Source organism: Sorex araneus, chromosome 2 (genome assembly GCF_027595985.1).
Source record: "Sorex araneus isolate mSorAra2 chromosome 2, mSorAra2.pri, whole genome shotgun sequence".
NCBI classification, from domain to species: domain Eukaryota; kingdom Metazoa; phylum Chordata; class Mammalia; order Eulipotyphla; family Soricidae; genus Sorex; species Sorex araneus.
In genome coordinates, this window is record NC_073303.1 from 368,996,607 (window position 1) to 369,017,960 (window position 21,354).

Here is a 21,354-nt window from a genome sequence, read left to right on the forward strand (position 1 = left end):
TTTTTTTATCGGGATAGCAGGTCTGGCACCTTTCTGCAGCTGGAATTGGCTGCCTGGTTTCAGTTCTGCAATTCAGAGGAAAAATTGCTAGGACTCACTTATAATATCTGCCACAGCTTTATGGCCGGAAGCTGGCTCCGAGCCTGCTACATTTCCCTCCCTTTCTCTTTGGTTTCCTCATCAGTAAATACAAGACATTTTCCTTTTTTTTTTTTTTTTGCTTTTTGGGTCATACCTGGCAATGCACAGGGGTTACTCCTGGCTCTGCACTCAGGAATTACCCCTGGCGGTGCTAGGGGACCATATGGGATGCTGGGAATCGAACCCGGGTCGGCTGCGTGCAAGGCAAATGCCCTACCCGCTGTGCTATTGCTCCAGCCCCACAAGACATTTTCTCTGAAGAAAATGGCAAGGATGGGGTTAATGATGGCTTCTTTTCTTGCTTAACATTCTTCTAAATTTATTGTCGAGTGTATTTATTACATATTATGGGACTTTCAAAGTATATTCTTAAAAAAACTCTCCACTGTACCTGTTTCTTTTTGGCAGGGCTTTGAATTGTTACTCTCAGCCTTAGGTGATCCCTCAGAGAGAGTCGTTAGTGCTACACATCAAGTATTTTTACCAGCTTATGCTGCCTGGACTACAGAACTCGGAAACCTGCAGTCGCATCTTATTCCTACATTGCTCAGCAAGATTGAAAAACTTCTCAGGGTGAGCACTTCTTTTCTCTGCATAGTTTACAGATGATGTAGAGTGTATTGTCCTAAGGTACCCAAAGTAGCACAGACAATTGGGCTTCTTAGACGTACACGATAGTACAAAATAGATTACCCCGTAAAGGTTCTGTTGAACTGGAGCCAGGAGAGAGTTAAAGCTTTGCTTTATTAAAGCTAGGGAAGAAAAGACACACCCTTGAGTTTCTTGGCTGAAATTGCCTCTTCATGCAACTAACTCATATTTTTCAGAAAGCTAGCTCTCCTCCTCCTCGTTCTCTTCTCTCTCACCCCCTTTTGGGGCCATCCCTAGCTGGATTTAGGGCTAACTCCTGCCTCTGCATGCAGGGATCACTCCTGGCAGAACTCGGGGACAGTCTGGGGTGCCGGGATCAAACCGGGTCAGCCGTGTGCAAAGCAAGCCAGCTCCCTACCACTGTACTATGGTAGTCGAGCCCTTTCTTGTTTCTTCTGAAGACTGAAATAGTTTATGTAATGTAAACCCTTAAGTAAAGCTCAGTTCCCAAATATCAGAAATAATTACAATACACAATGTTAGTAAAGTTTTCTTCTTAAAAGTCATGTCAGAATGCTTTCTGCTGTACTGTCGCTCAAAATGCTTGTTTTCCATTCTTTCCAAAGTGAAGAAACAATAGTAAACTTTTATTTTTATTATACCAGGAATTGAAATTGAACCCAGGGCCTCACCACACGCAAACCAAGTGCTCTTCTGGTGAGCCACGTCCCTTAACCCAAACCCTGGTATTTCTTCAGTGTTTGTTATGTCCCTTTAAGGTCGATCCTTTATATATAAAATGTGTTTTGGGACTGGAGCAAATAGCACAACACGTAGAGCGTTTGCCTTGCACGCGGCCAACCCAGGTTCGATTCCCAGCATCTCATATGGTCCCCTGAGTACCACCAGGAGTAATTCCTGAGTGCAGAGCCAGGAGTAACCCCTGTGTATCACCAGCTGTGATCCAAAAAGCAAAAATAATAAATAAATAATAAAATATGTTTTATTCTTATAATCCTTAAATGCTGTTTCATTTTTGGAGTGGAAACTGAGACTTCACATATGCAACTTTGCTTGGGTTCCTAAAGCTGGCAGATGATAAAACCAGGATCTGCCTTCAGGCTCTTGCTTTTTTTAACCCCCAAACTTGAAAGAATTGGTTAGACTCTATTTAAAGCTTTGCAGTTTGTGTGGGGGCCATACCTTGTGATGCTCAGGGCTTACTCCTGGCTCTGCACTCAGGGATCACTTCCTGGCAGGCTCAGGGGACCATATGGAATGCTGGGGATCAAATCTAGGTTAGCTGCATGCAAGGCAAATGCAGCTCTTCTTTAAATGGTATAAACACGCACATATATACACACCCACATGTACATATATATATATATATATGTATACACACACATATACATTTAATGGGTTTTTAATAAATGTTAATGTATATTTAAACTTGTATTTAATAGACAACTAAGTGAATTACTCCTTTTTATGACATGCCTAGGAATGTGGGGAGCTGGAAGCAACCCTCTCAGCCAGGCCGTGAGGTTCAGTGCAAGGTGTCAGCAGAACAGTGCTCCTTGGGCCTACGAGTGAGGGGAGACAATCGAGTTCCATCCTGTAGGCAGGAGTAGAGCATGTCCTGCTGGGGGCCAAACTCAGGGCCTCTGACCTCTCTCTCCAGCACTCAAAATTTCAAGTACATATTTAATGTTTACCTTCCTTATGAGAGTTACCCGTACTTGATTTTTCTTGTCCATAAAATGGCTAATTCCACATTGCTACTAAATATATCTGCGATGTTCAGCATAAACAGTAATTCTTCCACTAAGAAATTAATTCAGAATTGTCTTCTAAGTAGCTCATGTCTTTGGTATTTCTGACTTAGTTATTATTGTACCGTTCAGTAATGCCATCTTAGGTTCTCACAGCACTTTCTTCTCCAATGACTCTACTTTTCACTTATTTGGTTCTCTGTGTCCTAGTGATCCTTTTCCTCTTTCCCCCTTTCTTGGTTCCTTTGAATTTCTCCTCCCGCAGTTTTTCTATGTGCTGATCTGTTTTAAAGTCGTTCAGTGCTGGCAGATACGGATGTCTCCAGATCTATAAAGGGAGATGGGAAGTAGAAGAGAGGAAGTGCTGCTCTGACAGTTGGGCATTTCAAGTGTCCTTGTGGCTCACTAGTTTCTTCACCCTGACTCACAAAATCTCCAAAGACAAGACCCTCTTCCCCTGCCTGAAGAATTTAAGCAGAGGGAAATAGATTGGTTCACTTTAAACTTCTCCACAGGAAAGATCCTATTCTATGCAGTCTCGCTGCATCTTTGTATTTTCTTATAGTTAGAGAAATTAAGATTCGTGGATATTTTTGTGAGGAGTTACACTGAGTCTAACATATAGGGTCCTTAATGAGTGTTCTGTTAGCTGCCACAGAAAGGAAGAGTGTCATGAATATGTCATGTGAACAGTCTGAATGAGCTTCCACCTCCTTCTGTTTCAGGAAGGAGAGCACGGGCTGGATGAACATAAGCTCCACATGCATCTCTCTGCTCTGCAGTCCTTGATCCCGTCTCTCTTTGCGCTCGTGCTTCAGAATGCCCCTTTCTCCAGCAAAGCCAAGCTGCACGGTGACGTGCCACAGATCGAAGGTACTGGACTTCAGTTCTGGAAGGAAGATGTAGGCTCTCAGCAGCTTAGCTTCCCGAAGCATCATGTTTCACTTAGTGTTCTAAAACTCATTTTATACGACAGCACCCTCACTCATATGTGCTGTGTATGTGAAGTGTCGTGGTTGTACTTTACGTGATGTCCTAACTTAATGGATAAGTCTCCTGGTACTATTGTTTATATTATTAGACTTCATCCACCGCCTTGTTTGGTTTGGTTTGCTTTGGGGACCTGGGGACCATGCCCAGCAGTGCTCCTGATTTTGTTTTCAGGGGTCACTCCTGGTGGGCCATACTGGGTGCTGGGGATCAAAACCAGATCATACATGGCAAGTGCCCTGCCTCTGCACTATCAGTCCATTCCTAATCAGTCACCTTTTTGTCACTTTTATTTTCTTAGTAGCCAAGATAGTCTTTCTTTCATTTCTATTACTGAGTCAGTGAGAAAATTCACTAATTACTAGTACCAGTTTACAGAACTTAAAATTGCCTCTTTTTTCCTTCTGTATTACTTTTTTTTTTTTAGTAAAGGAAGGAAAATCAATTACTCTTTCCTCGTTGATAGAAATATGAACATATGCAGCAGAACTTCCCCCTTTTTTTTGTTTAGAGAAGGAATACATTTTCTTTGAGAAATTAGAAAAAAAGCAGAAAACCATTTTGTTTCCATTTGGGTCACACCCTGATGTGCTGAGTTTACTCCTGAATCTGCACTCAGGAGTCCCTCCTGACAGGAACCGAGGGACTCTATGGGGTGCCAAAGATGGAACCCAGACCGGCTGCGTGCAGGACAAGCACCTTACCCACACTGCTGTCTCTCCAGCCCCCAGCAGCGTTATGTGTCCACAAACAATAAGTGGTCTTTGACCCGTGGTCATTAGTAGTCGCTTTGTAACCAGCACCCAGTATAAATGGTTTCAGACAAGCCACTGTTATGTGAGATTCCTTTACAGCCTTCTCAGGTTTGTGAAATTGCCCCTGTGTCTTCCTACTTTCTGATAGACAAAAAATTATAACATCAGGAATATTCACAGATAATTGATTTTTATAGAAATGCAATTTACTTACATTGTAAATTGTGATAGTGATAATCTTTAGGATGTAGTGGCTCAGTCATTGTTTCTAAGGAGAGATCAGGCCACAACATAAAATTGGTTTATACTACCTAAATACCAGTTGTTTCTTTTTGCTTAGAAAGTTGAGAATGGATAGAGTGAACTTAGGTTAATATTTTTGGTAAGGTGTTATTTTCACTTCCCTTCCCACCAGGGATTAAACCCAGGACCTCACCTATGCAAGACATGTGCTCCACCTGCTGTTCCACAGCTCTGACCATCATATTTAAAAATAATATTGAAAGAGTACACACTCAAAGTTTTAAGATAAGGCTTTATAGAGCAGTCATAGCTGGCCCTTTCAGTTTTATGTACTCATTACGGCACTTCATTTGCCTAGGGCTTCTCCCGTCATTCTGCTTCTCTCACGCTCTTTTTATCTTTTTCTGCTTATGTCCTGGGAATGCTGAAACATTACTACAATGTGAGTGCTTTCCCGATAGATTGATTGTTTCGGTCCTGAAGGCTGCAGGTGTGAGATCACCCTGTTGGCAGGCTTGGCTCCTTCCGAAGGTGGTGTGAGACACGCTGTTCCCTGCCTCTCCTGGCTTCCGGTGGATTGGCAGTCTTCAGTCTTTCTTGGCTGGAAGATGCAGCTCTCTAGTTTCTGTTCTGCTTCTGCTGCACATCCGTATGTGTGCCCCAAGCATTCCCCTTCCAGTTAAGATCAGTCATGTTGTGTTAGACGCCCACCCTGCTCCAGTGTGGTCCTCTTTGATCGAATTATGTCTACTGCAATACTATTTCCAAATAAATAGTAATCTGGGAATTAGGGCTTCAACATAAGGATTGGGGTGGGCAAAATTTGCTGTCATTGACTTCTTGTTTAACAAATAATTCTTTAGTATCACCTGTTGCCAAGCGCATGCTGAGATTTGAGGGACCGTTTAGAAGAGCTGATGTGGTGTGCTGAAACGTAGTCCGTTAGTGGTGGCATGCCCTTGCCATTAGGTCTTCCTCATATCAGAAAAATTCATCTTCTGTTTTCAGTTCTGGCTGGCTTAATCTGCCCTGTGACTTTCAACAGTGCTGTAAATGCAGAAATATTGTATCCCCCCACAGGGCCTATGTTCAGAAGTCTATGAATCTGTGTTTTGCCCATTTATTCCAAGCAGTAGCTGTTGTTTATGTCATGCACAATTTTAAATGTTTAGGATACATTCATGAATAAATAAGCAAAAATTAATGCTGTCACAGAGTTTACATTCTAGCAGGAAAGAAATACCACTAACCTTCTTACAAGCCTTTAATAATCTCATGAAGATTCATAGCTCTTTTTTTTTTCTGCATGGTTGTGGTTACTGGGTAGTTATGTTGTTAGTTTTGCCAGTCTATTAAATTGCATTCTGGGAAGTTTTCTGTATTGTTACAAATTAGATAAATTATGTGTTTTAATTCTATCATTGTTAAATAGAGTTTTGAAGCTTCTGAACCATTCTTAAGTTATTCTGCTACTCTGTAATAACCTAATGAGCTGAGTGATTTCTTATATCCTGATACTGTTTTGCTTCTTTGAACCTATCTTTAAATCTTTGTACGTCACTCTCTTTATGGTAAATTTTTATTTTTGTATTTTGTTCTTTGGCCCACACTGACAGTGCTCAGGGCTTATTCTTGCTCTGTGCCAAAGGACCATTCTCGGGGTGCTTTGGGGACCATATATAGAGCCGGGGATCAAGCCAGGAACTCTTTGGTCCTCTGCGGTAAATCTTAATGTCCCTGTTTTTCTTTTCATTTTTTATGATTTTTCAGTAGTTTATTATTATCTTTGAGGAATAACATTTATTTTGTTATAGTGTAACACTTTATGACCAACTTGACAACATAAAACCCTTTTCAAAATTCTGCCAGACAAGTTTTTACAAGATCTAGAAATAAGTTATATCTTCCCCTTCAAAATGTCATGGATATGACTACAAGAGAGGATAAGCCGAAAGCCATTCTAGGGTGGGGAAAGGGTACGTGAAGAGGGTCTCGGGAGTGAAATGTGTATCACTTGAAGTTCTCAGAAACCTTTTTTATCTGGTTGTTTAGAAAAGTTTTAAACTATCATAAATCAATACTCATAATCAAATGTATATTTAAGACAGTTTTATTTTCCTGATTAAATCTGGTTTGGGTAGATTGGAAAAAAAAAAATACTCCTCACCATTCATTCTGTTTGACTGGGGGGATGAGAAGAGTAAGTTCCAGTGGAGGCCCCTCAGCCAGAGGATGCCGTGTCCCCCAGAGCCCTCCTTTCTTTGTGTGCTGGGACTACAAATAGGACAGAGCTCGAAAGGACAGACCTTATTTGATTAATGCCATTATTAATTAAAATTTATACCGCTAAGATACTGTATTAGTATCATTAAAAGCCTAGCATTATAGAAAATAGTAACATTTATGATTTGTCTTTGAAGTATTTGAAAATTTAAATCTCTTTTTTTCTTTTTGGGTCATACCCAGCAATGCACAGGGGTTACTCCTGGCTTTGCACTCAGGAATTACCCCTAGCGGTGCTCAGGGGCCCATATGGGATGCTGGGACTCGAACCCGGGTTGGCCAAGTGCAAGGCAAACGCCCTACCCACTAGGCTATTGCTCCAGTCCTAAATCTCACTTTCTTAATTATTATTATACCATTAATAATTTGAGAACATGTTGCATCCTTATTGTGTCTTTTGGGTGTTAGCCTGTGTTGGGCTCTCTTTTGAGGTGTAGGATTTCCTGGCCAAAGTTAATAAGCTGTTGGCATGTATTCCTTAGCAGCAAGTCCAGAAGTATTCATTAATAACTTGAGATCTAATCACACTCTGTGCAATCACAGATCTTACTGATGTATGTGAATTTTTTAAATATAGTAGCATATGTTTATGTTTTAACTAGATCATTTTAAAGTGAGTTTTCCCAATTTTCTTTGAAAACTTTTAAAGTTATATAGATGTCTCCTGATTATAATATTTAGAGTACTGGTTACTGGCTTTAATATTTTATACTAGCTAATGTTTATCAAATTAAAGTGTTTTTAAATAAAGCATTTAATATTAGCAATTCTGTTCCTCATAAGGCTTAATTGTGTTCTATATTCTTATTTTCTGGTGTTAAGTAATTTTTTACCTGCAGTTATCTATTACTTTCTTTCTCCCTACAGGAAACATTTTATAATATTTACTACTTCATTAACATAAATATTCTGGTAGAATTGCAAGTTCTTATGTTTATGTAAAACTGAGGTTAAGCCCATATTTTAGCTCATATCTTTGGGCCAATCCTGATTTAACTTAAATGAAATTTTACTCATTAGCAAACTTCTACAGTATTTATTAACTATAGCACTGTAGCACTGTCTGTTGTTCATTGATTTGCTCGGGCGGGCACCAGTAACGTCTCCATGGTGAGACTTGTTACTGTTTTTGGCATATCGAATATGCCATGGGTAGCTTGCCAGGCTCTGCCGTGCAGGCAGGATACTCTCTGTAGCTTGCCGGGCTCTTCGAGAGGGACAGAGGCATCGAACCCGGGTCGGCCACTTGCAAGGCAAACACCCTACCCGCTGTGCTATCACTTTAGCCTATAACCTAATAAAATCACATTTTTGAAATTTGTTCATGTGTAACTTTTTTCTAAAAATGATTTATGAGTGTATCTTAAAATATTAAAAGGAAGAGCCTTGTTTTCCTTTTGACACAATAGTTAACCAAACTGCTACTCTCCATGTAATGTATTTTTCTTCTTATTATTATTACAGTGACAAGGTTCCCACGGCCTATGTCGCCTCTTCAGGATGTGTCTACTATTATTGGAAGTCGAGAGCAATTGGCAGTCCTGCTCCAACTCTATGATCACCAGCTAGAACATGAGGGTACAACAGGCTGGGAGAGTTTACTATGGGTTGTCAATCAATTGTAAGTTACACATTGGATATACCTAACTCACTTCAATAGGAGATAGCTCATTGTTTGTAAGCCTTTGCAGTGAAGTCTACAAGATAACAAAATATAGCCTTGTTTGATCTATGGAAAATTTTTTTAGATAATCACTGTAATTTACATCCTTATATATGAAGATGGTGCTGCTGTACCCTAAGATGGAAGGGGTCTCTATCTGCTGCTATCTATCTAGTAAAGGAAATGAGTTTAAAACTACATTTATATTTTTCTTTTGGGGTGTTTAAATGGACGCCATAGTAGCTGGGTTCTTTAATGAAACATCATATGGAAAGATTTGAGTCTCGTTAACTGTATACGTAGGACTCTGCCATTAAAATCCCATAAATTTTCTGGCAAACAATTAAAACATATTTTAAGAAACTTAGTGTAACGTGAAGGTCTTTTCAAAAGGTCCCAAATAAAACCATTACTTGAAAATTGAACTAGATAGGAGAAATTGTTAGATTTGCATTGTTTCTAAAATTTACAAGGAAACAATAATTCATGTCTTCCTTCTGCCTTTCTTCCCCTTTCTTCATATTCAGGTTGCCACAGCTTATAGAAATAGTTGGCAAAATTAACGTTACTTCATCTGCCTGTGTCCATGAATTTTCCAGATTTTTCTGGCGTCTTTGTCGGACATTCGGCAAAATCTTTACAAATACTAAGGTAAAAACTTACACTATATTTTCTTCCATGTAAGAGGCATAGAAATGTAATTGGTTAGTACTAATGTAGGACAAATAAAAACATGAGTCCTTCTTTTAATTATCTTTTAATATCTAAAAAAACTATTATAAAAATTCTTATTGATAATATTCGTATTTTTATGATTTTTTTTTATATTTTAGGCAGTAATTTTTCAAAGATGATTTAGTCTACACTTAGTTTTGAAGTATAAAATCTAGGGCTCATGAGATAGTACAGGGATTCAGGCTCCCGCCGTGCATATAGCTCCCCTGGTTTAATCTCTAGCACCACATTATGGTCCCTGTCAGCACTGCCAGGAGTAATTCCTGAGCATACTGAGCGTGGCCCCCAAATGAAAAATAAATAAGCTGTAAGGCCTGGATTTTTATTATGTTGAGACGATATAATATTACCTCAAAGACTTCCAGCATAGGAACTATCAGATACAACTGTCTTGCTTTAAATGTGCTGCTTCTGCTTCTATAACCATCTGCCACAGAGTCAAGAAAATGCTATTTGCGCTGAACCCTGGCAGTGTGGAACCGAACATCTTAAATGTAGTAGGCCTGCTGCAGGGATATTGGCGTTTAGAGTAGCATGGCCCCTCGGGAATCAACACTGGTCGGATAGTCACGGCTCAAAGTGTTGCTCACGTTTGTGTTCTCCAAGTTACTTTATGGTTCTAGATATCACAATTGTATTTTCCTTTGAACCCAGTTTCTTCTTAAATTTTGTTGATCATTTTTGTTTTTATAATATGTTACTATCTAAACCAGTCCTTTAGAGACTTGCTACAAAGAATAAAAGATACTTAATTATATTCACATTTTAATCAAAACATTTAAAAGGTAAACATTTTAGACAGCTGAAACTTTGCTAAATAAATATTAGAATTTTTTAAAAAACATTTACTCTAACTTAAAATATTAAATCTGTTTTTGATGTTTAAATTTTAAGAAAGTAAAAGTTTAGACCTGTGATGAGTATGTTACGTGCTCTAAACGGAGTTTGCTTTTATTCCTATTAAATATAGCATATGTTCTTTTAGTAATTTAAATTATAACATACTTACCTTGAATAATCTTTCTATCATCAACTTCAATTTTAGCAGGCTGTAATATCAGGCATTTAACAGCATCTTGGTAATTGTTTTAATTTAGTTAGCTATTTAGTTATTAATAGTAGTCAGCATTTTATTTGTCACCTGGTTCATTGAATCTGAAATTCTTTGGATCTTTTCTTTGGATTACTTAGGTTAAACCTCAGTTTCAAGAGATTTTAAGGCTGTCTGAAGAAAACATCGGTGAGTCGATTGCTATTTTTCAAAAAATTGAATTCCCGGGACAAGATGTCAGTCTAGGGTTTAAGGTCCTTGCCTTCACGTCGCCAGTCTCTGTTCAGTCCCAGTACTGTGTACCTCCTGAACACCACTGTGTGGCCCTAAAACCAAAGACAAGTTTTAAAAGATTTCTCTTCACACATTAGAAGATTTTATTCAGTACATGTCAATTACATAAATTAGCTAGTAAGTGCCATTAAAAGGGAAGACAAACTATAGAGTTCTTGGTTTTTATAGCTCTGATATCTGATCCTCATAAGGTCATAATGAAGTTAATCTTATAAAGCTGATTATAAATACCTACTCTTACATTGATCGAAGACTGAACTTTCGGCGCTGAGTACTTGTACCCTTTTTGAAGTGCTATAACCAAAGTATTGAAAATTAGAAAATAAAGAGCAATAAAGAACATGTAATCTGTCACCTTTAGGTGACTTGAAAAAATATAAACAAGCTCAGTGCAGTGGAACGTAAAGTATCTGTTTTTTTTTTTACATTGAATACAAGGTGTGGGTTTTGTTTTATTGTAGTGGGGGCTGCACCCTGAGAGGCTCCCGGGCGACCCCCAGTAGTGCAGGGCTGGTGGAGGGCTTGTGTTGGGGATCACACCCAGGGCCGCGTGTGGTCTGTGGCCCCTAAACAGGAGATCTGAAAGATCTGAAAGAAACTCCAGTGAGCCAGCCAAGAGCACAGCACATAGGGCATTGTCCTTGCCTCGGCCAAACCTGTTAGATCCCGGCATCCCTTGAGCCTGCCAGGAATTACCCGAGTGCAGAGCCAGGAGTTAGCCCTGAGCACGCCAGGTGTCACTTGCCCCATAAAAGGGAAGAAATGACAGACTTCACGGGGCAGACTTGTGATCATTTGTATTCATCTGTCTTAAAAGTCTAATTAAATGTCCCAGGGAAGTGGCTCTCAAGTGGCAGAGCATATGCGGACGGCCCTGAATGTGATCCCCAGCCTGCCATGGTCCCCACACACCACAGGGAGTCACCTCTGTTTAAAAATGGTAGGGGATGGAGAGGGATTGCAGGGGTGAGGCACTGCACTGGGTGGAGTTGCCTCTATTTGAAAATGATAGGGGCTAGAGAAAGATTGCAGGGGTGGGCAGGTATGTCGCTGACACTAATTCATTCATTTTTGGTTTTTTGTTTGGGGTCATACCTGGCAGTACTCAGACTTACTCCTGGTTTAGTGCTCAGGAATCACTCCCAGGGGGGACAAGGGGCCATTTGTAGTGCTGGGGGTTAAGCCTGGTTCAGCCACATGCAAGGCAAGAACCCCACCCACTGTGCTGTCACTCTGGCCCTTGACCCCAACCCCCAGCACTGGGAATGACACCTGAGCACCATCAAGTGTTGCCAGACTCCCAGTCCCACCCTCTCCTCCCCCCAACAACAACAACAACAAAGTCAAGTTTAGTGCCATTGACCAAAGAAATCATTCATGCTTGGTTCTTGACATTCACGTGTAGCTTTTCAGTCTCTAGTATGAAATTGTGGGGAGGGGGGAATTTTTTTTCACCTCAGTTTATCTTGATTATAGATAGGTATAGGTATGCATAGATGGTCGAATTTTGTTCTTTCTGATTTGATCTAGTGGTCTAGAAAACTCCATTTACTTTTAAGATTAACGACATTAATTTAAAAACAAAATTTTTCAAACAAATGCATCCTAAAGTTTTTATCTATGGGCCAGAGTAGTACAGCAGGGAGGGCACTTGCATTGCACGCAGTCGACCTGGGTTCCATTCCCGTGATCCCACATGGGTCCCCAAGTCCCACCAAGAGTGATCCCGTACTTCAGAGCTAGGAGTAAGCCCTGAGCGCCACCGGGTGCGTAGCCTAAACTAAATAGGTTTCCTTAGTAGGTTAGTGTCTGGGGTGCTTAAGAGTTGGCCTTATATATTTAAGTAATTATAACTTCTAATGATAAAAAGTAACGAAAAATTGTTTAATATTTTGGGGACTACAAGGACTGGGAATTTTTAATTTCATATTAGAAGGGGTAATTATCCCTGTATATACACTCATATGTTTATATCAGTATATCCTCAAGTATATAAACACACTTGTTTTCCTACTAAAGAATTTGGGAATTATGAGAATGGAGAAAGAATATACGCTTTCAGTGGAAAATACTAGTTTCTCCATATAGGACAGCAACTTCTGTCTAACAATGGCTACACTCCATCAGCATCAATAATCACCCAGAGAAAAAAATTACTCTTATCAAGAGAATAAACAACCCTCAGATATTAATCGACATGAACATGGAACTTTGGGGGCTGGAGAGATAGTAAAGCAGGTAGGGCACTTGCCTTGTGTATGTGACTGACCCAGGTTTGTTCCCTGGCATCCCATATAGTCCCCTGAGCACCTCCAGAATGAAACCCTGAGTGCAGGGCCAAGAGTAAGCCATGAGCATTGCTGGGGGGGAGATAGAGAAAAGTGAGAGAGAGCAACAGAAAGAGAGAGAGGAGATTATCTTTGTTTAAGATCGGTTCTTCGGATTCTTTAAGATTAGTTGATTTTTTAGGTACCTGAAAAGAATTTTTAAAAAAATAATTTCAAAATTGGAAGTAAAGAAAAGCAGTACTTAAAACTGTACCTAGTGACCAGTAGAAGCACTGTCAGTTCTATAATAGTAATTGCCAGCATTTCAGGAATTTTTTAAATTCTCACATGTGGTTGGATGCTTTCCTTGCTCTGCTTCTCCCTTCTCCATGATTATAAACAGTAATTTCTAGCTCAGATACCCTCTAGAGAGTTAAAATAGTCCTAGAAACTGGGTAGTATCTGGTATCTGGAAGCAGTGAAATATATCTTAAGTGCCTACTTTAAATTTAGTGCCTTTTCATTTTTACTGAACATTAAAAGTCAAGCATAAATTATTACAGATATGTTTATATGAGCACTTGGGAAACTCAGAAGATTCTGATCTCTGATAATGAAAATAAAGATTTAGCATCTCATTTTGGTTGTTAAAGTTCTTTCCCATCTAGTAGAAATGTTCATGTTCATAGTTCTCTAAAAAGTATTTTTTAACAAAAACCAATGCATATATTTCAAAATAATGATATTTATCTTTGTAAGCCTGATGATTATGATTTGTGGCTTTTTGTCTTATATTTAAAATATACTTAATTTTTAAAATTATGTTAATGATTTTAGATTCCTCAGCAGGAAATGGGGTCCTCACTAAAGCTACAGTCCCCATTTATGCAACAGGAGTCCTTACATGTTACATTCAGGTAAGGGGGAAATTCTGAGTTTCCATACAAGTACTTTACTTGTATTTAGTATTTCTAAGTTTCACTGTTATTAATTACTCAGTATTTAGTAGGATATTTAATAGCATGTGTTTTTAATGAACCTATAATTGAAAATGTTACCCATATACAAAAATCAATTATTTTATTCAATCAATAATAGTCTATTTTAATAAAATTCACAATAAAGTTGTAAGTTGAATGATTTTAGTGATTGTATGCTTTTGGTGTTTTATTGAAAGTATTAGATTGTGCTTCTGTCACAAAGTTTGTGTTTTATATTCCATTTTCTTGAATAAACAGTAGCGTGCTGGAGAGATGAGAGTATAGTGGTACATTTGCCTTGCACACAGCCAGCCTGGGTTCAATGCCCTGAGTACTTCCAGGAGTGATCCCTGAGCACAGCTGGATGTGGCCTAAAAAACAATAGCACGTGTTAAAGTTATCTGTAAGATGTTCAAAATAGGGGCCCAAGTGGCTAGGGCGGTGAAACAGCAGGGAGGACGCTTGCCTTGCACATGGCTGACCCGAGTTCAGTCCCCGGCACCCCACATGGTCCCCAAAGCTCTGCTACAGCTGTCTCCTGAGCACAGAGGCAGCAGTGAGCCTTGATCCCCACTGGGTGTGGCCCTAAAACCAAACAGAACCAGCAGCCCCAAGCACCACCGGGAGTGACCTCCTAGTGCAGTCAGGAGTGAGCCTGAACGCTGCTGGCTATAGCCCCAAACCAAAAATGAACAATTTTTTTTAATGTCTTGCTCTACTGTTTTTAGCGAAGTTCTTCAATACCTTATTTTTCTTAGTTAAATAAGCTGCCTGATAAATTCCAGAACACTCTTTTCATGACCATTTTAGTTGGTGGTTCAGGATTAGCTGAGTGTCTCTTCTGTTCTTGCTGCTGGTTCCTTGCTCAGCTGCCCTGAGCTGCTTAGTCACAGAGGATGCAGGATGGCTGGGCCTGCGTTCCCACCGTGCAGTTCCTCGACCTCTCCATGGGCCTCGGGAGCAGCAGGTCCACACTGACTGCATGGTGACTCAGGGCCGCTAAGGGTGCAAAGGCAGAGGCATCGGATTGGGGCATCTCCACCTCTTCATTCTGTCTGTCCGAGCAGTCACACGCCCGCCCCATTTCAGGTTCTCCAGGGTAACACTGCCAAGCTCGAACATCCGTTTACGTAAGAGGTCCTGGTATGGTCTGTGCTAAGGCGTAGCCGTTGTTTATTTCCTGAGCGTCCAGCAGGCAAGGTGAAAGTGTGGGCTCAGAATAAAACTCTCAAAAATTAGTGTGAGACGATAGCCCAAATCTGGAAACAACCCAAGTGTCCAAGAATAGGTGACTGGACAAAGAAACTGCCGTTCTTGTACACAGTGGAGTCATACTAATTGTAAAGTCAAGAAATGTGCTGCTCCATGGAGGGACCTGGAGAGTGTCGTGCTGAGTGAAGTTAGTCAGAGGGAGCGAGACCGGCACAGAATGATCTCTCTTGTCAGAACACAAAGAAACATAATGGTGGAATACGCATGCCCAAAGGCAGTGGGAAGTAAAGACCGTGAGCCCTGGTGTCCAGTAGGAGCCGTGCCAGCCGAGGGGATCGGGCACAGGACGAGGAGGACGGGAAGTGCTGTGTAGGGGACCTGTCAGCAGCAGTGCTGTAGACCAGTGCGAAAGCTTGCCTGTTTGTGAACAGTGCCCCAGTGCAGGCCAGCTGGGGGGTGGGAGGGTAATGGGGGAGGGGGATATTGGCAGAGGGAAGTGGGCTCTGGTGAGGAGATCAATGTTGAAACAATATGTGTGTGTGTGTGTGTGTGTGTGTGTGTGTGTGTGTGTGTGTATGTGTATCTGAAACCCAACTTTGTAATTTCATGGTGACTAAATTTTTTTTTAAAAGTGTGTGTGAGAATCACAAATGAACACTTAATTTTCCCCCCACTGATCCTAACATAGCTTGTAATCTTTGAATTCGAAGCTCAGTGATTCATCTTTATTACACACTTGTTTCAAAACAGGTTTGCTTTTTGGGTCACACCCGGCGATGCACAGGGGTCACTCCTGGCTCATGCACTCAGGAATTACTCCTGGCAGTGCTCAGGGGACCATATGGGATGCTGGGAATTGAACCCAGGTCGGCCGCATGCAAGGCAAACGCCCTACCCGCTGTGCTATCGCTCCAGCCTTCAAAATAGGCTTCAGCTCCCTGAGAAGCAGGTGAAAGATCTGAGCCTTGGGGGCCGGCTGGGTGCGGGCAGCAGGCAGTGTGGTGGAGTGTACGCATGAAAGTTGTCGTGGGCAGTACTGTAAATCTAGGCACTCCGAGGAAAAATAAAAACAGATTTGAACTGCCTCAGTGTTCAAATATAGCTCTCCATTCCCCCCTGCTGCCTTACAACAGGGGTTCTTACTCCAACGAAGAGGGCTGAATTTGTGGCCTTAAAAACGTAGTCTTTTTTTTTTTTTTTTTTTTTTGCTTTTTGGGTCACACCTGGCGATGCACAGGGGTTACTCCTGGCTCTGCACTCAGGAATTACTCCTGGCGGTGCTCAGGGGACCATATGGGATGCTGGGAATTGAACCCGGGTTGGCCGAGTGCAAGGCAAACGCCCTACCCGCTGTGCTATCTCTCCAGCCCCCCCAAAAAAAAAAAAAAAACGTAGTCTTATAAGCCAACATTAACTCAGAATGAAAAGTTAAGTTCCAATTCTCCTGAAGCAGGGTTCCCTCAGAATATGGATGTGCACATAACCCTTGTGTGCAGGATCTCTCAACTCACACAGCAGTAATGCACTGCGTCGATTTTTCTTCCCGTTTAGTACCACTCCTGGCAGTAGCCAAGGGTCAGCCTCCTGCTGGCGCGTGCCTTCGTGCCCCCGCTAGTCTTACCCTGATGTGCCTGCTCGCCCCAGCCAGCCAGGATGCATGCACACCTGCTCTGTGATTCTAGAGGCTGCCCAGCATACTAACAAGTGTGGTGTCATACTTATTTTCCTCTTTTAAACTTTGGTAATTTAGCTAGTGTGTCATTTTTCACCCTGTATCCTTCAAAGCATAAGAACGTACTAAGTACAGTATTTGTCTCACAGAGGGCCTTTGGTATAGATGTACTAAATTAATAAGGATATATCTATTTGAGTCACTATATGAAGTTTTAAAATATTATTATTATATTATTTTTACCTGTAAACAGAGAACTTAACTACAAATTTGTAAATTACAGTCTTTTTTTAAAGACAGACAGAGTTGCTTGTTTAAGAAAGCATATAGCAGGGGCTAGAGTGATAATATGGCAGGTGGGCCCTTGCCTTGCACGAGGCTAACAGGTTCATTCCCCAACATCCCATTTCTTTCCCCGTGCAACGTCAGATTTCCTTCCCCTAGTAAGGTAAAGTTAACAACGTAAGAAGTTATTTTTGGCTGGAACGATAGCACAGCGGGTAGGGCATTTGCCTTGCACATGGCCAACCCGGGTTCGATTCCTCCTTCCCTCTCAGAGAGCCCGGCAAGCTACCAAGAGTATCCCACCCGCATGGCAGAGCCTGGCAAGCTACCCATGGCGTATTTGATATGCCAAAAACAATAACAAGTTTTAAAATATTTTAAAATATTATTATTATATTATTTTTACCTGTAAACAGAGAACTTAACTACAAATTTGTAAATTACAGTCTTTTTTTAAAGACAGACAGAGTTGCTTGTTTAAGAAAGCATATAGCAGGGGCTAGAGTGATAATATGGCAGGTGGGCCCTTGCCTTGCACGAGGCTAACAGGTTCATTCCCCAACATCCCATTTCTTTCCCCGTGCAACGTCAGATTTCCTTCCCCTAGTAAGGTAAAGTTAACAACGTAAGAAGTTATTTTTGGCTGGAACGATAGCACAGCGGGTAGGGCATTTGCCTTGCACATGGCCAACCCGGGTTCGATTCCTCCTTCCCTCTCAGAGAGCCCGGCAAGCTACCAAGAGTATCCCACCCGCATGGCAGAGCCTGGCAAGCTACCCATGGCGTATTTGATATGCCAAAAACAATAACAAGTCTCCCAATGGAGACGTTACTGGTGCCTGCTTGAGCAAATCAATGAGCAACGGGATGACAGTGACAGTGACAGTTACTTAGTAGACTTGCTTTTCCTGACATTATAGTTTTGTGATGAAAAATTAGTATTTTCTGGGTTTGACAGTAACAATTCATTGAATTTTTTTTTTCTTTTTAGGTCACACCTGGCAATGCACAGGGGTTACTCCTGGCTTTGCACTCAGGAATTACTCCTGGCAGTGCTCAGGGGACCATATGAGATGCTGGGAATCTAACCTAGTCGGCGGTGGGCAAGGCAAACGCCCTACCCGCTGTGCTATTGCTCCAGCCCTAAGAAATTTGTTAAACTATAGATTTTTAGTGAACCATGTAAGAACAATAGTCTTTGGGGCTGGAGCCATAGAAAAGCGCATTGGTCGTTCGCCTTGCACATGGTTGACCTTGGTTTACCTGGGTTCACCTGGGTTTGATCCCCAGCATCCCATATGGTCCTCCAAGCACCGCCAGGAATAATTCCTGAGTGCAGAATCAGGAGTAACCTCTGAGCGTCACCCAAAAAGCCAAGGAAAACAAAAACCAATAGTCTTTATTTCAACAGTGTGCTCCTTCTCTTTCCTAATTATGTTTTGAGGTATATAGATATATACACTTTTAGGAAGATATCTATTTACTAGATATATAGCACTTATTTATTTAATAATTAATGTTTTATTTTAAATTTTAAACACTTAGAACCAAAATTAATGGGGACTGGGGATGTGGCTCAGCAGAAGAGCAGATGCTTTTGCATGTTTGAGACCTTGGTTCAATCCCCAGTACTGAAAAATAATAAAATTAAATAATTTAATGGGAACTAAAATAAAAATAAATCTTACTTAGACAACATAACCTGGTGCGAGAGTGATGTACTGTGGGTAGGACTCTTCCTTGCACACAGCCAACCTAGCTTCAGCCCTCACATCCCGCAGAGCTGCCTGAGCCTGCCAGGAGTGATCCCCGCGTGCACAGCCAGGAGTAAGTCTGGAGCATCTCTGTGTGTGGCACAAAAAACAAGACAACATAGCCAGTCAAGTAAAAGTCAGGAGTGTCTAGTAAAACTTCTGTAGTGATGAGAATAATCGGTACCTGAGCTGTCCACTAAAGTCGCCTCAAGCCACACATGGCTCATAAATATACTTACATTATAGCTGAGGTAGCAAGGGAACATTACTTAATTTCTCATTGAAATTTAAATATAATTAACCACATGGTCCAGCGCCTACTGTGTTAGCATCAGTCTAAATATTTCCCAACCAGGGGCTCCGGCCACTGGTACCACAGAGGGAGGAGGCAGCAATGGGCAGTAGTAGCTCATGAACAGTTGGGGGTACGTTTTGTTTGTTTCCTTAAAGAAGGTAGACTTCCAGAGAAGCAGTGAGTGGGTTTTATGTTTTTTTCTTCAAAGGTGGGGGTGGGGGAGGGTAGTGAGCCAAATAAGTTTGAGAACCTTTGGTCTAAATCTAGATCATCTTTGCCCATGGGCCATTGTCATAGGTGTATATATAACAGATTGTTTTTGTTTTTGTCTGGGTGATTGCTCAGGGGGTCACTCTTGGCTCTGCACCCTGGGGTTGCTCCTGGCAGGCGTCAGGGAACTATATGGGATGATGAGCCCGGGTTGGCTGCATGCAAGGCAAGCACCCTATCACTGTGCTATCACTCCAGCCCCAATAAATACCTTTAGCATGCTTCCAAATTAGGATACTTTGTCTTTACTTGCTAAAATTTTCTTAATACAAATAGAATATTATTTTAGCTTTACTGGATTGTGTGGAAATTCATCAGCAATTTTTTCTTCTGTAGGAAGAAGACCGAAAACTGTTAGTTGGATTCTTAGAAGATGTAATGACTTTGCTTTCATTGTCACATGCTCCTCTTGATAGCCTGAAGGCTTCGTTTGTCGAACTGGGGTAAAGATAATAATGCGTGGCTTTTTAAAATTTATACACGTTGGGTTTAGAGAGTGCATAACACGCTTTCAGGCTGGATGATTGGCTTACATGCCAGGTCTTTGGTTTTGAGACTTAAATTTTCAGAGATGGGGGTTGTTTTTGGTTTTACTTATTTGTGATTTTTAGTATTTTTATATTAAGAGATGTAAAATAGTATTGCAATAAGAGAGCTATTAAAGGAATAGCGACCTATTATTTTAAGTACTTCGAGAAATACAATGAATATAGACTGAAAGAATATTTAGTTACTCAAAACTGAAATAGAAAACTCAAATGAAAACTAGCTCCTTGGGCTCTTTTTCATTCCAGTAGTTATGCAGATGATGACATCATCTGGCTGCTAAAGTAGTTTTATCTCATCCTCGACTAAAAACAGATTCATGCATTTCTTAGTAATACCTTCCAGTTGGGTAGTCTAAGCCAATTTCCCCTTCCAATGGTTTGAGTTGATCTTCTGTGTTCCAGATATGATATGATACATAATACATGGAGTGCTGCTTTTTTATAAATGATGAAACTAAAGCCCACAAATGTCTTCTTCTTACTCTTAAGTGCAGTGCTCTTTTCACCTTGCAGATACAGCTTTTCTTTTTTAAAACTTTTAAACTTTTATAGTAAAGATTTGAAAGTTTTGTCACACATGCAAATGCTTAGAAAAGCTTAAAGTATAAGCCTGGACTATCCTAAAACTTTGTGTTTTCTATAAGGTGCTAGCTTTTTAAAAGAATATTAAACTACTGAACTATACAAAATAATTTCTTAAATTTTGTCAATATATATACCATTATAAATGTGGTATATCTGTATAAATATGGTGGGGATTTTTTTTAGTATGTCAGTCAAGCACTGAAGCTCTCAATTTTAACGTTAATTTTATCTTTATCTTTCAGTGCAAATCCAGCCTACCACGAATTATTATTAACTGTGCTGTGGTATGGCGTTGTACATACGTCAGCACTTGTGAGGTGCACTGCTGCTAGAATGTTTGAGGTACGTAGACAAATGTTTCTGTTGACTCAGTGATTTTCTTTGAAAGAGGGAAAGGGAAATGTTTAAAGAAAATTGCTTGCATAGTATATAATGACATATTGAATAATACCTAGTTGTGTACTGTGTGATGGGGCAGAACGTTAGCTTGGGCATATTCAAGGATGTCTTCTAGCCTTGTTGGTTCGGTTCCTTTGATGTCAATCTATCAATTCCATCTCTTAGATTTTCTTTTAAATCTTATTTATTTTCTGTACTATGCAGGTCTTTTGGACTGTACTTTTCTGTTTACTGTAAATGACTACTGCAAATAAACTGTTAAATAGTATAGGCTGTCTTCCAAATTATAAATTATGTAACTTATAAGAGTTCAAAATACTGGATTCTGAAGCACGTTTGAAAATCAAGTACTGCCATTGCAGAGCACTTCTTTTATTAATGGTTCCTACCTGATTTTTCATCCCACATATGGAACAACATCCCTAAACTGCCCATAGATTTATAAGAAAGAAGCTACTTTTTCTTACATAAATCATCTGACTATCACAATACTAAGCATTAATGTTAGATACAACTCATAAAAGACTTGGACTTTTTTAAGGCGTTTTTGTTTTTCCTTTTCTGGTTTA

General features: G+C 40.4%; 1 protein-coding gene across 4 annotated transcripts in view; it reads left to right on the forward strand.

Annotated features, from left to right (window-relative positions):
- The window catches only part of RELCH (RAB11 binding and LisH domain, coiled-coil and HEAT repeat containing), a 97,575-nt gene that overhangs the window by 58,469 nt on the left and 17,752 nt on the right, over window positions 1-21,354 (forward strand). For 3 of the 4 annotated variants that reach the window (XM_055126777.1, XM_004601989.3, XM_055126779.1), the window contains 8 exons: window positions 550-714; window positions 3,230-3,377; window positions 8,240-8,396; window positions 8,966-9,089; window positions 10,365-10,413; window positions 13,623-13,702; window positions 19,590-19,696; window positions 20,629-20,728. In XM_055126777.1, coding sequence (XP_054982752.1) covers window positions 550-714; window positions 3,230-3,377; window positions 8,240-8,396; window positions 8,966-9,089; window positions 10,365-10,413; window positions 13,623-13,702; window positions 19,590-19,696; window positions 20,629-20,728 — 930 coding nt within the window. The remainder of the gene's footprint in view (window positions 1-549; window positions 715-3,229; window positions 3,378-8,239; window positions 8,397-8,965; window positions 9,090-10,364; window positions 10,414-13,622; window positions 13,703-19,589; window positions 19,697-20,628; window positions 20,729-21,354) is intronic. The other variant, XM_055126778.1, reaches the window with a different exon arrangement.